General features: G+C 36.4%; 2 protein-coding genes across 3 annotated transcripts; one reads left to right on the top strand and one right to left on the bottom strand.

Moving 5' to 3' along the window:
* The first annotated feature begins 76 nt into the window (after positions 1-76).
* On the top strand, positions 77-7,234 carry LOC106169343 (rho-related protein racA-like). 2 transcript variants are annotated; one of them, XM_013548768.2, is made up of 11 exons: positions 77-239; positions 1,621-1,814; positions 1,986-2,154; positions 2,744-2,889; positions 3,144-3,252; positions 4,132-4,322; positions 4,533-4,728; positions 4,962-5,192; positions 5,581-5,684; positions 6,001-6,240; positions 6,453-7,234. In XM_013548768.2, exons 2-11 carry the CDS (start codon positions 1,632-1,634, stop codon positions 6,663-6,665), a joined length of 1,782 nt encoding a protein of 593 aa, XP_013404222.2. In that variant the 5' UTR covers positions 77-239; positions 1,621-1,631; the 3' UTR covers positions 6,666-7,234. The 2 variants fall into 2 exon arrangements, with proteins under 2 accessions (XP_013404222.2, XP_086873575.1); XM_087017449.1 differs by lacking the exons at positions 1,621-1,814; positions 1,986-2,154.
* A 2,881-nt stretch (positions 7,235-10,115) lies between these two features.
* On the bottom strand, positions 10,116-17,182 carry LOC106169345 (proton-coupled zinc antiporter SLC30A2). Its single transcript, XM_087017450.1, has 7 exons — positions 16,538-17,182; positions 15,836-15,982; positions 15,084-15,237; positions 14,536-14,785; positions 14,117-14,222; positions 13,731-13,865; positions 10,116-13,245 (listed from the first exon to the last, which is right to left on the bottom strand). Exons 1-7 carry the CDS (start codon positions 16,944-16,946, stop codon positions 13,070-13,072), a joined length of 1,377 nt encoding a protein of 458 aa, XP_086873576.1. The 5' UTR covers positions 16,947-17,182; the 3' UTR covers positions 10,116-13,069.
* Positions 17,183-18,187: the final 1,005 nt, after the last annotated feature.

Raw genomic sequence — 18,187 nt, 5'->3', positions numbered from 1 at the left:
TATTTTTTTGCAGACTTTTCTTGGTTCTTTCTGCCACCTATATCTTCATTCACATCTAAAAATAGTACAACCTATATTTAGCAACACGCTGTCACACATGGTATAAATATTGTCCAAGCGCTACTAATCATAAATAAGAGTACCGGATTAAAAAGCAGAGTGGCTTAGGAAGAATTCGTAGGTGACAGTCAAAGCCAAATAGGAGTAAGAGAAAAAAATATCCGGAGAAGACGATCGTTGTGAGTAATTTAGTCAGTTTTTGTAAAGTTATGATAATATTAAATTAAGCTGATCGATTGACATGATTCATGCATACAAAATTTGTGCTGCTCAGTTTTTGTAGTTTTAGTTTGTCCTTCCTGTATACCAATATTATCGTAGGCCAACATACATTACGTTGCATATGGATTGTAATTAATCATTTTCTTGTGTTGGGTCTTTTCATGTCGATAGGCCTACATATAGATATACACAAGGTATTTACCGTTAGTATACTGTTTAATTTAAGTCCGAACATAGATCGGTAGTAGAACTACGTACGTTTACATACATGTACATCAGGCCCGTAGCCAGCAATTTCAAAAGGGGGGTTCTTTTTCTGAAAAAGTGGACCTTTTCCCATAAAAACTTAATGTTCCTAGATCACATTTTACCCAGAGTGGACCTTTTCCCAGCAAAAGGGGCGGTTCTTTCGAACCTCCCGAAACCCCCCTGGCTACGGGCCTGTTAACATGTACTCGGTTTATGTTCAGTACAGAATATACATAGAGCTACAACTACACCTGCATGTGTATATAAAGCTTACGCTGCTACCGATACATGTGCAGGTGTCACGGAAGAGCGGGGTGGTAAAGAAAGTGTGTGTGTGTGTGTGTGGGAAAGGGGGGGGGGGGGGTCAATTAATTATTCTTTATAAACATCGATCACATATTCTCGTGTATTATTGTTTTGTTTATTATACATGTGTAACTTGATAATTAAATCAAAGAAAAAATAAAATATGCAGAATGTTGATTAATTCTTATATGTTGTAAATCAGTTATTGACAGGTAGAATGTTGAATCATACTTTGTCATTTTTTTATATTTTCTGCCGCGTGATTTTGAGCGATAGAGACCGTTCAAAGTCAACTGATATAAAGCCTATCACCAACTGTGCTTAGATGAAGATTAAATGTCAATTGGAAAAGCTAAACAAGAAGTTTTATATTAATAGATTAATAAGGTAACAAATTTAATTAATTATTAATTTATTGGTTACCAAAATAATGAGCCAGATGTAAAGATACAATTTATTTATTTATTTATTTATTTATTTATTTATTTATTTATCATAATCCTCTATTCTGTTTTGAATACAGCGAGCAGATTATTGGGTCAACTGATCTACCGGTAGTGAAATAGATGTACTGTTGCGTACTGGTACTGGCTCAAGTGTATAACGATCGATGAATACATATATATGTATACAGACACGTGTACCTGGCTTATCAGTTTGAGATAATATAGAGTTGTGAACTTAATCTAGGACCCATTAGACTATATGATACGTCCTAGATGTAGATAAAAGTCTATGTTGATATTGATGTGCTTGTATACTAAAAGAAATAATTAATTTTAGTGAAACCAAACATGCAAAACTTGAAGCTCGTGGTGGTAGGAGATGGTGCGGTGGGAAAAAGTTGTCTCTTGATCAGCTACGCCACGAACTCGTTTCCAAGTGAATATGTCCCCACAGTGTTTGACAACTACAGTTGTAATGTAATGGTGGATGGAAAACCGATATCTCTGGGGCTATGGGATACAGCAGGCCAAGTGAGTCCCCATCCGCTCTCTCGCTCTCTCTCTCAGTTACCCGTTTTCACCAGAATTATTTTATAAGTATTGATGATTATTATAAAGAAATAAAGCATTAATTACTTTGGATCAAATTTTTTTTCGACACGATTTTTATATATTCAAATATATTGTTGTCTTACATTTTAGGAGGATTATGATCGCTTGCGTCCTCTTTCATACCCACAAACAGACGTTTTTCTTCTGTGCTTTTCAATTGTGAGTAGGAGTTCCTTTGAGAATGTGCCGGCAAAATGGTTTCCCGAAATCAGTCATTATGCTTCCGGTGTTCCTGTGTTGCTCGTGGGATGTAAAAATGGTTAGCAGTTGGAATATTTTATTTTAATAAACTTTTAAGAGCTTAAAAGTTCACTTTTTATCGTTCACGTAAGAGATAGGACCTTTTACTTACTATGCTTTTCTGCTTTAAAGGTTGCGAATTAGTAGCACAAAACCTTGGGAGTGGTCGCAAGATTTGTTACATTTACACAACCTCAAAATTGCAATAAAAGTGAATTTAGGGGGCATGGGGTTGTATTCCGATCCTTCGCTGAACGCGTTGAGGTTTAGGCTATATAGTGTTTTGTCTTTTACGGCTATGCTCAGATCTTTTCCTGGCAGAGTTTGATTTAATCTAATAAGCAACGTTTACAGATGTTAATATATAAGTAAGCTACTGGGGAATGTCTCCTAGAAGTGACTCTGCCTCCGTAGACTTTATTTCTGTATATGTGAATATATAGTTATGAATTTCTTTTTTTTTTTACTTGCAAAGTTCATCTTAATATGAAAGCCAATATAACTTGCGTACGCCGCAAAACTCGTTTCACGTCTTTCAAAAATGAATTAGATGAAATAAATCAGTTTAAAATAATTGACATATGTTTAACTGTCATTTTTGTTACCAGATCTGCGCGTGGGTTCTGGCAGTGCGCGACCTGATGTCGTAACTGCAGAAGAAGGAAAGGAGATGGCAAAGAAACTGGGCTTGTCTTGTTATGTCGATACTAGCGCTCTCACACAAGATGGTGTGAAGTTTTGCTTTGAAAACGCAGTGAGTATCACTTTATTGCATTCCTGAATTAAAAGAAACTAATTTATTTATTAATATTTTTGTCAACTCCGTTCATTTCACCTGTTATTTTGGGATAAATATGATAATTTAAATTTCGCTTCCTCAAAAGTTCAACCATATAATTGGAGAACAAGATGAACATAGATAGGCCTACTACTTAAAGCCTATCGTTATGTAACTGATTCTAGATCTGTTTAAATATTCTACATCGAATATGTATCCCGCCCTTTCAGATCCGTTACGCTTTGAATGCAGCGCCAATTCTCAAGAAGAAGGGAGGCTTCTCCTTTTTCGGCAAGAACAAAAAGCCACTCCCTATTCCGCCAGTCATGCCACCTGCAGGTAAGGGAAGTAGTTTGCTCGTGCTCAGTTGTACCGTATTAAGTGCATTTTTGTTGGGAACTCACTGATGGTGAATGTAGTTGTCAATTATGCAGAAACGATATCCCCTAATAAATGAGATTCGACCTAGTGGTCGATGACGATATTGATGCGAATTCATTCTGTGTAAACATGGCTTCGATTATTTTAAGTATTTTTTTAATTTGATTAAAATGGTAAATATTTCTAATGCCCATAAACAAATATAACCTGTCAGACTTTTCAAAGAAGTGTAGGCCTTTTTCAGTGTATGATAATATGGGGATGTGGGAAATAATTCAAAGTTTCGGTGCAAGCTCTCGGTGGAAAAAAACTGTAAAGGGGCCGAATTTGCAGATATACTTCAAAATGTAATGTAAACTTTATGTTAAAATTCATACACATTCAGAGATTCAAAAGATGTTTAATCTTCGTAATGCTCGGATACCAGTCTATGAAAAAAATTATCAAGTTTTACAATAATTTTCAAATTTGCGTGCCCGTTCACGCCTATTTCAAGACTGTCCTCATCGTGGTTTTAAAGGTTATTCTTCCATATGAAAAAAATATCAATCAATACAAAACTAGTTATTTATCCGGTTGATTGATTGTAGACTTCGTGCGTGAAACATGGTTATCATATTGATCAATAGTTTTATAACATTTCCTAATAAAAATACAGCGTTTTTGTACGCATGGAAACAAACAAACTGAAACACATAGATTCTCTCATTCACTGTTAAGGCGTTGTCGTCGCCTCATTTGTATGAAGAAAATAGGACCATTTGTTATTTACATAGTAATAACCAGCGTAATATTATATTCTAAAAGTAACTGAATTACATCAAATGTATTCGATAGGTAAAGCGCCATGGCTGACGGTAGAGACGTCAACATTTGCCGAGGACTGGAAAAAAGTATTGCAAAACCCGGTCCATGCTGACGTCACATTTCTGGTGGAGGGACAGCAGCATTTAGACGCTCATCGGGTGATTCTGTGTGGGGCGTCAAAGATGTTCAGGCAAATATTCTCGAGAAAACTGAAAGAAGAGGTGAGTTATTTTGAGTTAAATTGCACTCGTTATTGAACCTACGGACAACGATTTTAGGCAAGTCGCAATGTGATAGCATTGTTATGTACCGTGTTTTTTTATGTTTGTTTTTATGTATCGGTCGGGAAATATGAAGAAATTGAAGAAAATGATACTGAAAAAATAAACCATATTAAATCTTAAGTTTGTATATCTTTTGTTTTTCCGCAGAATAACCAGCTGACAAAGTTTTCCCCGGGGAGCACGTTTACGTGGGAAGACATTGCGTCTGGGAAAGTGGAAGGTCTGGCAGGCATATGGCAGGAAAAACAGGAGGGGAATAAGGACATTATGAAAACTGTTATAGAACTAAGTGCAGACATCAAAGGGGCTGCGTTCGTACAAGTGCTGGAATTTTTGTATACAGGTTTGTCTGGTTCGCGATCGATTATATTAATGTCAGATTTAATGAGTTAAGTAGTTGTCTGTGTTAAGTGTGTCAATGTTTTTAACAGAGGACTTGATAATTTGACTATGCTTTGACTAAATTCAATGTTATTTTGTTTTTAAATGTATAAATTCGTAAAGAAGTAAAGGATACTATTTTATATGTACCCTGTAAACTTCAGAGTTGTAGAGATATCATTCTTATTTCTCAAGGTGTGCCAGACCTTAAAGACGATATCTCGGACCAAGAACTGGATGAAATCACAAGGGTTGCTAAAATATTCCAACTCCCTCACCTGGAGACGATATGTAGAAATAAGAAGAACGAGGAAGAGTTTTTGAACCCGAGTATAGGGACATTCTTAAATGACCTGACCGGACAGAGCTTGAAAGAGCTGTTCCTCAATCAGCCTGAGTGGGCCGACATTGTGTTCATAGTAGAAGGTACAATTTGTATATTAATATTTTAAAAAACTATTAAACCTTACCCAGAGTCTTTGAGACGCTTGAATAATTGTGTCTGCTTCTCGAGCAGACGATCAAACCGAGTTCAAAGCAGACGACTTCTCCCGCCTTATCGTCAGTGAAAATCTGAAAATGAAGTTGGACTTTTTCCCAAATAAAGCAGAATTGAGATATAGAGAATTTCGATGGAATCGTTGCAGTTTTAATATAAACCGGTAAAGCTATCAGCAAAATGTTAAGAAAATGAAAGTGCACCAATTGACGCTCGTTGAAATGCACTCGCTGCCTAATGCCCGAAGTCAGTCATACCTTGTTATCTAGCTTCATTGAGCCTTTTTGTGATTTTCAATTTGTTTTTTCCCAACAGGTCAAAAAGTGTATGCCCATCGTGTTGTCTTGTCGGCTCGCTGTGACGTGTTATCTGCCATGTTCAGCGGCCATTTTAGTGAGGGTTCTTCCTGTATGACAGAGGTAAATTTCGTTGTATTTTATTGTTATTTTTACCTTTTCATAATTCTATCGTACAGGCTTAGCCAGGAATGCATTATCAGATATTGTATTAATGTAGCCACTGCGTTTGATTTTTTTTCATACAGACATAAAATAGATTTTCTGTTCTTGTTCATTATTGGAAAACATATTATCTCCGACGTAGAATAGCCAGACGCGACATGATCCGTGCTATCAGTCATTTTACTTCTTATGTTCCGATGTGTCAGCCATTACGGTAAATTTTTACACTAAAACGGGCTAATAACGCACGTACATTAACTCTACTTTCCTACAGGTACCGCTATCTGACGTGACATCGGAATGTTTCCTTGCTTTCTTGGAATACCTTTACACAGACCACGCCCCCATAGAGGATGGAGATTCTGTCGGTATCATGGTCCTCGCGGACGAATACTGCCAGCGTCGGTTGGTCAACCTGTGCGAGTTATACATAACAAAGGAAGTAGACAGGTCCTGCAGAGACAACATAGAAAAATCAGACATTGACGTCATAGGGTTACTGCTGACGTCACAGGTAGTGGACAGCTTATGTACATGTGCATTCTCAGCTTTGATTACAGTGGCGAATAATATCTTAAAACACATTGTATTTTAACGAATACAGTTTGGATAAACCCCGCCTTTCTTGGTTTATTGATCTCTAATTTATGTTTTACAGATTAATGTCGATGATATTTGTAGTCATGTGTAGCTTTTAAAAACGTTTATTTATTTTTATATTCTCAGATCCACAATGCAGAGCAGCTTGCTAATTGGTGCCTTCACTTTATCTCCACGAACTATCAGTGTTTTAAAAATAGACCAGAGTTCCCTCTTCTTCAAGAGAAAAACTTGGAATATGTGGAAGAGAACCAATGGCCCCCAGTAGAGTACCTAAACGAGCTTCGGGAGTATGAGAAACTTACGGCCAAAAGCGAAGAAAAATGTTCTATCATGTAATGATAAAACTGGATTTTTATATTTATTTGCACATTTAGAAAGTGGGCGGGCAGATTTTCCTAAACGTCTCAGTTGTGCCGAAACTGTAATATCTGTGACTTCAAAATGTCAATAGCACGTGCTGATTTTTACTGGGCACAACGGAAACGGGACTAGTGAGTTTCTCACGTGGTATATTAACGCTTTGGTTGGCCGACTCCCACCACGTGACACTATGGGTGCATTCCCAGAGATTTAGATCGATCCAGAGATTTAGATTTAGATCGACCTAACTCCCTGGGGGTTCACGCTAAATTGCAGTCAGCCGAGCGCGCACCATAGTTAATTACCCCCTTACAGCTTTTAGTAGGCGGGACAGACGCTTAAGCCGGCTAAGCTGACAGTAATCTAGTGAGACTCCCCACAGGGATAGATCGATCTAAAATCTATGGAAATGGGGTCAATTTGACCATTTCCCAACCAACACATTGTTGCAGATACGTTTAGTCCTCGTCTTTGTCTTGCAAACATTCACTTGGCTCAACATACATATGAGTATTTATTGTATATGTTTAACTTAATGATTGTATTCTTAAAGGACAATGTTCATGTAAAAATCCATTTCTCGAATTTTGAAGATACAGCACTCAATCTATACACTAGAGGTATGTTTTAATCGATCCCCGCCATTTAAAAATTATAAAAACAATCTATTAGTAGAAAAAAAGCGTTTTAGTAAACCTCACCTCAATATGCAAAAATGAAGCAACAGATCTGGGTCACGTGGTACTGTGACGACAATCACGATAAAGGTCTATGAGACTCAACTGAGCTGCAGGTGCATACAGACGGAGAAGTTAAGGAAAGTTGTGTTGAACGGAGTTGAGGAATTTTCGTTATGCCTCGGTGTGTTGCCGTGGGATTCACCAAAATTGCAGCTCTCGTTGACAATCTTTCTTTGTCTGTGACGGTCTTCCGTGACTTACTTACTAACTTCGGTGACAATAGTTGCGATGCTCTAGATCATGGTCACCTCAGGTGGTTTAGATCATATCAAGAGCTGGTAGTCTTTCAGATTAACTGTCATCAGTTGGCAAACTTACTGATTGCTGATGCATTTTAAATGCATTGTAGTTGACCAAAAGCTCGTTTACAACAAACCTGTTAATTATGCACCGCTGCAATTCCCAAGCCAGGTAATAACAGGTATGAAACTCGTCTTGGTGGGCTTTCATATTTTTCAATATATCTCATTTATTTCATGGGGTTATTTTATTGGTATTTGTAAATGACGTTAAATATCAATACTTAAACAATTAAGTTCAAACACGGTCGCGAACATTAATAAAAGAAATTGCTCTCAGGGTATCTTGAAGCTTCCGTGGAAGAAAACGTGTTGAGGAAAAACAGGAAAAAGAGCGTTATATTAAAGAAAAAATGGGAACTGCTATAATAAAATGGTTCGTTATCCTAATTCGTTTATGCTTTGAGGATTTGTTTCTGAAGATTATTTCATCTGAAATATTAAAGAATTTAAAAGATTGATTATTTTATAACTTGAAACGCAAATTCTGCGTCAGTACGCAATTTTTTTTTGCAAATTTGTAAGCTTATAACAACGTGCTATAAAGATCTACTCAAGAAAAAAATTTGCTTGGGTAAAATTGAGTACGGAATGAACTGGAGACACTTGGCTTGTCATTAAGTTTACACGAAAATATGTCAGGTAACTTTATACTGTCTTTGAAAGAGTAAAGATTGAAAGATAATTTTAGACCAACTTTGACGGGGGAAATACCTACAAAGAGTAATGGGCTATTTCGCCAACATCTTGTTAAAAATTTTACACTGCAATTCTATTCAAATAAGCTAAGGAACTAATTGCCAAATTAATACTCTCATCACATAACAGGGGGGTAACCAGACCTGCAAAAATTGTACGCACATATTTAAAAAGATTACAAGCACATACAGCAAAATGTAGACTTACGCAAAACATGAAGGACAGCGTAATCACAGCAAATGTACCTCATATAGTAGCTTAATTTCCATTAATAATAAAATCATCATTTAAGTCAAAAATATTCTTGCGATTTAATAACTATTTTAATTTACCCAGAACGGTATATTTATTTTAAAGGCGGTTAACTGAAATATAGTTTTATGATTTGTTTGTGAAAATTGCCCATGTCACCCTGTTAGTTTGGAGGTCAAAGCTGGATCAAGTCCGTGTTAACATTCCTATGAAGTTTTGCAGGAAAAATTCTTCCTTTCTTTCTCTAGCTCCTCGATAAACCTGGTGTTCAGATTTTATCTAGTACCCCCAGGTCTACGGGAGCTGCGCTTTGTAACTAACGCACAGGTAGATTTTTACCTGAGATAACTGGAGAAAAGCTTAGATAGAGAGTGCGTTCGATACAAGCAAGACAAATTGAATGCCATTTAACCCTCTAATTAAGAGGTAAAGGAAGTTCCAGGTAGATGGATGATTAAGATAGGACTTGTAAAGGTAACGGGCATTGTTTACCTCAGTTTAATAAAAGTATGCAAGACGGAGTGTCAGCGGTTTAATAAAATAAATTGAATTTCACAAATAACATGGACCTCATATGCAATAATCAACATTTCCCTTAACTCATTCAAATGCAGTGTTTTATACAACTTGGGATAACCATAATGAAATGCTTGTTAAAGAAATGACTAGACGGGAAATGGTTTTACACAGCTTCACGAGGATTTAGACCCCTCGGGTAAGAGATCTGAATGAGTATAAACTTTTATCAGAAGCCAGAGAAGTCATCTTACAGGTAGACAATGCAGCTCAGTTTGACAGCTAAGCACGCTCTGTTCTTCAGTGGCTCGATTGTCGTCATTGGACCACGTGACCACGTAGCTCATTAACTCCCAGGCCGAGCAAATAGGACGTTTTTTAAAGCCAAAAATTTACAAAATGAGCTTTTAATTTGTGTATTTGGATAAAGATATCGTTAGTTGGGCATGTTTTCTGAAGAATATGTTCCGTTCAGGCCATTCTGACGGCATGAAGCAAACCCTTTAATAAAAGCCATAACCATTAATGGCTGTTGATATTATCACACGGTTCTTCATATATTTGGCCCATAATTAAAGTCAAATGGCTGCGATTTGTTTGGCATTCAGTAACAGCGTGGAAAAATACTGCCTGTGTTTTATTGAATATCGAGGTATTACATGACTGTTTTCTCTTTATATTTTACATTGAACACAGAGGAACATTTTATTACTTTATTTTTTGTGATTTAGCAAATTCTTGTTTGCAAAAGTTAGCTTTTTAAAATGAAGTAAGCAAGCAACAACACTGGATGGAAAAAATTAACAAATGTACATATCATTTTTAGAACAATGTAGTATCTAAGTGTTTATTCTACTTCTTGGTAAGGCATAATCCCAGTATATTCAATTTCACTATAATAAATGAACAAAGTACAGTCACTCATTTTAATGATTATTTATTCACAAACATGATAAAATTTGATAGAAATATTGCATAGATAGTAATCATTTTAAGAAGCCTCAAAACAGTGAATATGATAATATCTGGTCAGAGGTTAAACTGAACCTCAACTTCAAATCAAAAACTTTGTCCCTTGCAACAGAGCCACTGTTAGAACTAGTAATACAGAATCTGCCATCCTCAATTACTCTTTGATATGAGAAAAAAGGAATGCCAAAAAAATCGCCTCCCTGTGTCTGTGCTGGTCTCTGGGATAAATTATTTTATTACATTATATACTTTTTATTTGACCAAAAACAGACCCTCTAAAAGCTGGCATAAATGGAGATTCAGTGTGAAGCTACAGATAATCCGCTGAGAAAAAACTGAAAGAACAGAGAATGAGTGATCCACCACATAACAGCCAACAAATCTGATTAATCACAGTAAGAGGTACATACAGCTCTGAATAAACTGATACATATTACTTTTTTATTAAGCTAAACACTTTTTTTATTTGTTTTTGGATGGAGGTTAATGTTATACTCTAAGCCATATCGTGCCCATAAAATAATTGGACAAAACTGGCCCACACTGCTCAATAACTGTCTCTGTATATTTGAATAGTTTAAAACAAAAACTTGAAACAAACAGATCTGTTCACACCGTTTTATCATTGAAATATACAATAAACAAAGTAATTAGTTTCTTTTTCATAAACTTTGGAAAAACAGTATATCAGCTGGAAGCACAACTTGATAAACAAACATGGTAACGTCAATAAATATCATATCTTTTAACTTATTGATTGATTGATTTATAAATTCATTTAGTAATGGGAATTCAATCAAAGGCCTAAATATCTACCTACTTGAAGGTTACTGACTGGATAATACATTGAGTGGTATGACATAGAAATTAACTTAAGGGAAATTTATGTCTGTCAGTATATAATGTAATAAATGACTGCCTTTACTTTTAGCAAAGTAATAAACTGATTCCAAGTACATCTGATATATAATTTTCAAAATGTCAGCAAAATAAAAAAATCTAAAATAAGTGGTTTTTAAATGGGACTTGACATATAATCATGAATTAATTATATCATCATATTTAACATATTTTCAATAGGATATCATAAAGCTATTATATATATATATATTACTGCACCACACTTTTATCATAAAATTATATTGATATTTTTATATAAATAAATATGAAGAATAACCTTCAATTCCTGTACTACAGGCATAGTGTGTGAGTATATGTAACTCAGCTGCAAGTCTTAACAGTGAATCTGTAAGTTCTGACCTATCAAACCTACATCTATCTTCACTCTTATACATATTCAATTTGATTCAAAAGAGTGACCAACATTTTTTTCAAAGACAAGCCATCTTAATTCAGAGAGTCAGAGACATACTTTATTTGCCTCTTTATGGCACTGCCTCTAGTGAGGTAAAAGTCTGACTAGGAAGCTAGGACCTGAAAACTTGCTTCAACAGCAAGGTTTCATTAGTATGAATATCAGTCTAAAATACACTGCCATAACACAACGTATGTCATGATCTCTTGGAAAGTTGCACTCCTCAATCCATCCTTAACCATAAGATTTTACCCCTCGTGGGGCCACATCTCATGCCTTAGGATTAAAAAGTTGCCTTTTCTAAGGGTTGGTAAAGAAACTGGGTAACTTTCAATTACAGAATTATATCCTTTTCCTATCTTCTCTACATTCACCACCAAAAAAACTAAGGACTGCGGTCAGAAACAAGCGAAACTTAAACTTAATTCCAAGGAATGATATTAATGGAACTTTGCTTCATTTTTGGCTTTAAATTTAAACTTTTGGGCTTATTTATGGCCACTCTACATGACAGACACATCCGTGTGAATGTACAAAAGCTGTACCTAAATAGATAGAGAGTTTAAAGGAAATATAAGATCCACTGCTAATGGATAGTGAAACTCCTACCTTTCAGATTTCAATACTCTACATTCTGATGCTGCATAATACAAATAAGCTATTGTAATTTGTGATAGTACTCAATCACACACACTGATAACAGCTTCATTTATCTCCATGATATCCCAGATTAATTATGACAAATATGAGTCACCGATTTACACTGTACTGATTATTCTCAAGTGTCACTTTTGAACGTAAACATTTTCATTATATCCTGTACAGTGAAGAACTTGTATATTGGAAGAACCTGCCCTCATCCCCCACCATATTTCCCAAAGCAAATGAGATGATTAATCCCTAGATGCTACCCAAAAGTGGGTAGATCTACAAATGGGAAATTTTCTTGATATCTTGGATCATTCAGTGACAGCTGACAGTGTATTACACTGGGGAAACTGGTAATATGTACCCAGTACCAGTCTGTCTAAAAAGTCATAATGTGAAGCAAACTCATATTATCTTACTTACAATGATGATTCAATGACATGTCAAATTTGCTGCTCTTCTGTGATACTAATTACTCTTTATCAATTTTTCATTTAAAACAAAAATATACTTTAAAATCAGCTGTTTGTACGAGTGTGTGCTCTAACCATTTCATCCATCCCCAAATTTCAAGTAATCTCGAATACCATGTGCATTTGATTCAATACTGGGCTGTCTAGCAATTTTCACAAGCACGCATTACAGTTAAAAATGAAAACAGCCAATAATTATAACATGACTAGACACATAGGATCTCACAATATAGAGAATGCTTTCAATTTTAGACAGCTGTTAGACATAACGTGGCCGTACACTGCTAATCAACCCTGAAAGTTTTATACCACAGTGGTACTCTGTATCCCAAAATAACCTCATATCCCACGGAAGCTTTATATCCCAGGGGAATCCCACATCCCACGGAAATTCAATATTGCAGGTTTGGGGTTTTCTAAACCCTCTTTAATAACATGGGATATGTACTTCCTCCAAAGGTCATCACTACACACTTGGACTGCTTGGACTTCGTCTCCTGGTAGGTCCTAGGCATTGACCACAGGATTGCATAATGACCTCATCATATGGCTCCACCTGGACAGTGGAGTGGACAAGACCATGCTTGGACCTCAGCAGCCGCGTGGCTTGCTTTAACACACTAAATGGATCTGCATCTGGCCCTGGAGATTATAAACAGAAATAAATATAATGATTATAACTGCAGGGTACAGAATAGGTAAGATGATTATTGATGCTTAGGTTGACCCACATGCCATTTGGGACATGCTTTTTTATTTCTAATTCCCATGTGTTTCTGAGTGAACCTCAACATTATAATTTGGCAAGTGATGGGAAATTATACCCCTTCAGACTAATCCAGATCATCCTTCTGCCATAACCTTCAACTAAATTTCATTTTATTTTTTAAATATAAATTGACTCTTTAAATGTCTGTTTACACATAATAAAGAACAAATAGAGCCCAAAGACCTTACCCTCCCTCACCCCCCTTTGCAGTAATATTTATTCACAATTCCCATTTTTCTTCACTTTCACAAAATTCAATAAATTTCCTTAACTTTTACTCGATTTAAAAGACTAAAACAAAGACTAGTGATAAATTAAAATTTTCCACCTAAAAAGCAGAAGTCCAAATTGCACTCACCAACAGCGAGATGTGTTGTCACAGCAGGTTTGTCCATGGCGAGAGACCAGATATGAAGACTGTGCGCCATCTTGACATTGGGAATGGCCTCCAAATCTTCCTCGATCTTCTTGATGTCAAGATGTTTCGGAGCAGCTGATATAAAAACCAACAATGTAGAACAGATATTGTAAATATGTATCACTACGGCAATCAACTAAAAGAAATTAATTAAAAGGGTTCAGTGCATTTTACAGAATTTTTTGTCACATCTTTGCACGGGAAGTGCTGAATAAAACAGAGAAACCATAAAACCAAAACACCTGTTTTTATCAAATCACTGACAGTATTAAACATCTGTTGTTTTGATCAAATCAATAGATATTTTAGTCACTCATATCACATACCTTCCATAATTAAATAATATGCATCACGTAGCACTGTTATTGTGGTAAATAATACTAGTATGGAGAAGATAAATGTACAGATAGGATCAGCTATCTTGTATTCTGGCTGAAATAGAAAACAAAACGTACACGTATTGTCATTACTATCAGAAGTACACGTGTACATATGTACCACTGAACCTCTGTCTTAAAGTCTGCATGCATGTGTCACAAGCCATATGTAATAGAAATTAAATTTTGATATAAGTGTACAAAATGCAACAAGGGGATAGAACATTCAGTTCGTATTCTAAGGGGTGTCTCAGAGGTGTAAATAAAATTTTAAAAAATCAATTAAATAATTAAAGAAAACTGGTTTCCCTTTAAAAATTATATTAATCCAATTTGAGCACAGTTTAAGGTTCACTCCATGCACTTACCTTATACCTAATAATATAAGCTGCAATGAGCACTCCTACACTTTGTATTAGATCTCCAAGGATATGAATAAACGCTGCTCGGATCACAAGGTTTTTCTTTGACTTTTTCTGCTGACCATGACCATCATGATCACCATGACTATGACCACCTCCATGACTATGACCATGACCACCTCCATGACTATGACCATGACCAAATGATATATTGAATTTGCATGCAAAAGACTCTGAATGTAGCACCAGTCCCATGCTGCAACAGAATCAGTAAGATCACTTGAATCTTGATTATCAAAATGCAAAGGCTTCATATCTAATGAATTTTTTGTTTTAAGCTGACATAGGTAAATGTGACATAACCAAGAGGAAAACCCTGAAAAAGTTCAAATCAATAATCAAAATATCATTACATTTAAATACAAATCCCCAACACAGTCTGAAGACACATGTATATAAAATAAAAAACATGTGGACTAAAAATTTAAGCAAACATCATGCAAGGTCAAAACATTTACTCCAGAAATAAATCACATTCACTCAGCTTCACTTACATCATATTAAAAGCTACTCCGCAGCCAGCAGTGATGATCATGTCATCTCCCATGATTTCATAGTGGTTGTGCATCACCCTGTCCACAGCCAGGTACAGCAGCACTCCTGTAGCCACCCAGATCAGTAACACACTCACTAGAGCACCAACTACCTCTGAAATTTTATTTAAAAATTCTTAACTAGTAAGCACTATGATGAGAAGTAAACACTGCCTGCAAGAGAAAATGTTTGGTGATAATTTAATGCCTTAGGCATAACAGAATATTCAAACCTATTTAGTTCATTTATTAAATTTGAGTTAAATTTGAAAATGCAAATTAAGAGGCATTTTAAAAAGCAATGTTGACTCAAAGTTGAAGAACAAGACAAACATGTACATGATGTTAAGCTCATAGCAGGTGTGGCACGGCTGTGTCTCGAGGCGTTAGGGTGGGGGAGCCGGGCTGTCTAAAAAGAACTGCCTTTTAGTCAGAAAAGGTCCACTCTGAATCAAAATTTGCTCGAAGTTCCATCCCATTTCTCAAGTAGGGTCAACTACATACAGGGTGAAAAGGTCCACTTTTTCAGAAAAAAAAGGGAACGACTCCATTGAAATTGCAGGCTACAGGCCTGTACCTTGAAGTTCTCAAGCTTTCAAGCCTCTCTAAAATAAGTTTTCCAGAATGTTATTTCATGTATTTCATTTCCACTTTGGTGGTGGTGGGGGTGGGGGAAGTGGGTGGGAGTTGGGGTAGGGTAATAATCTCCTTACCTGCCCTGTGGTAGCCAAATGTCATGCGAACTGTGGGGGCTTTTGTGGTAGCAAAGAGAGCAAATAAACTGATGATGAAACTTGCCAAATCGCTGGCTAAATGTGTTGCATCTGTGAGAAGTGCAAGACTGTTGGAGTAGATTCCACCTGAAATGTAAAGCACTTAATGTCACTGATTGAACCACAACAACAATAATAATAATAATAACAATAATGAAAAAATATTAAAAATGAGGGTATAATTCTAATTGGCTTTCAGATGACAAAACATTTACTGTCCTTCAATTCTGAGATACTTATAAAATAGGCTATCAACTAGCAAACCAACAAAGGCAAAAACATGACCTCCTTGGCCAAGGTAATGAAAGTGAAATTTGATAAATAAAGAATGCATAGTGACTCATATACTGTATGTGCTCTGTGTGTAAGTTTAAATGCACACAAAGGGAGGGGATGGGGTAGATTTGTGCATCACTACAGTGGTCAAGTGGAACAGATTTTGGGAGAGGTGAAACCTGGGGCAAGGATAACCCTAAATCCTCCCTGCCTTCAATTTTTCATATCTGTATTAGGACACCCACTACTGATCATAGTTATTGTGATCAATTATGTCCACGACCCCACCCATAACTGTGTGTGTAGATCTAAGCAAATGTTTCCGGGAGAGGTACTAAACTTTCTTAAGTAAACATAAGTACACACCTACAATTTCTCCTATCATGAACATGCCACTCAAAACACAGACAACAATGAGTTGTTTTCTAGCAGTTGATAAGTTTTTCTGGTCAGTCCTGGGTAGATGACAGTGGTCTACGTTCCCCAGCTCTGTCTCACTTGCCTCAAACCCCTGTACTCTGGAGGGAGCTCGCTCACTCTTCGGGATGAGTAGCTGGTCGTCCGACGACGAGGACTCGTCAGCTGAGCCATAACTTTGCGCCTCCTGATTTCTGATCGCGCTTCGAAGATTATTCCTTTCGAAGCTTGGTTTGAAAGAATTTTCAAATTGGGGCGATTCTATACTGTCGTCTTCATCTGTAGCGCTTCTTGGGACGAACCTCGAGGGAAATTTTCCTTCATTTCCCCCTACATGCGTCCCTCCTTCCGCGTCCATATTTACAACTCTTTATCAGGATTAGGATTGGCAACAGAGAACAGGCAAGAATGGTGCGGTCCCCATTGAGCCTTGTTCAACTCTGGGGGTCATTTAAACCATAACATCGTTTCACCGACCATCAAACAACAGTCTTATTTGAAACTAATATAAATGACCAGATTAAATATTACTTATATGTCTGAACTCGATGAGGGGGTGAGTGACCCTGACTGACCCGTGTCTATATACATGTATAGCACTGCCTGGATCCCGGAGATGTGCCATGTCAGGCTACGAGATGGCCGCTATATGTCGCTTCAGACCAAAATCTGAGTGTTCTTTTATGTCAGAAAAGGCAGGAAAATTCAGATGAAAAATACTTATACCTTGTAATAGGTATGATACTATTGCGTATTAACTTTGATACTAGTGCGAATTGTCAACGCTTAGGCCCTATTTTAATGTTTTTTTAATTGAATAACATATGGCTGTAATACTACAAAAACACCAGTTGGATTTAGTTTTTAGTTTTTATACGCTTACATCGAAAATCTCCCAAGATTAGAAAAGTTAGACAACATTGGTCAAAAAGGTTGTCCCACCCTCAATTCTATGTGTTTTTATTTACAAAAGATCACCTCACAGGTGTACATTAATTGCTATAAACAATGCTTTTTTTTATTTCAGATAGGCCTACATGTACCTACCATATCTTACATGAGTAATCGTTCAGAAAATACCAAATAGTGGTGAAAATATCTATATTTTATAACATTTATTACCTCCGCCAAGGAGGTTATGTTTTTGGTTCCGTTAGTTTGTCTGTCTGTCTATCTCTCTGTCTGTCTGTCTGTTAGCAATAGGCTATTACAGAAAAAGTTACGGACCGATTTTGATGAAAATTTCAGGAACTGTCAGAAGTGGGCCAAGTAACAGATGATTAGTTTTTGGTGTTGATCAGGATAAATAATCAATCAATAACCAATAATCAAAAACCAAAAAACTAAGTTATGGACCGATTTGGTGAAATTTTCTGGAACTGTCAGAAGTGGACCAAGGAACAGATGATTAGTTTTGGGTGGTCATCCGGATCATTAATCAATCAATAATCAGTAATCAAAATTTTAAAAAATTAATCATTATAGAATGAAAATTTAGGGGTGAAACGGCATTGGGTGGAGACTTAGCTGCCTTGGCGGAGGTCTGCGCTCTCGGAGTGCTTATCTAGTTCAATTTTAGAGTATGCTCTCCCTATAATC

This window comes from Lingula anatina, chromosome 7 (genome assembly GCF_051362555.1).
Source record: "Lingula anatina isolate TDL-2025a chromosome 7, LinAna3.0, whole genome shotgun sequence".
NCBI lineage: Eukaryota > Metazoa > Brachiopoda > Lingulata > Lingulida > Lingulidae > Lingula > Lingula anatina.
Note: the sequence above shows the minus strand (reverse complement) of the source record. Positions and strands in the feature narration are given on the sequence as shown.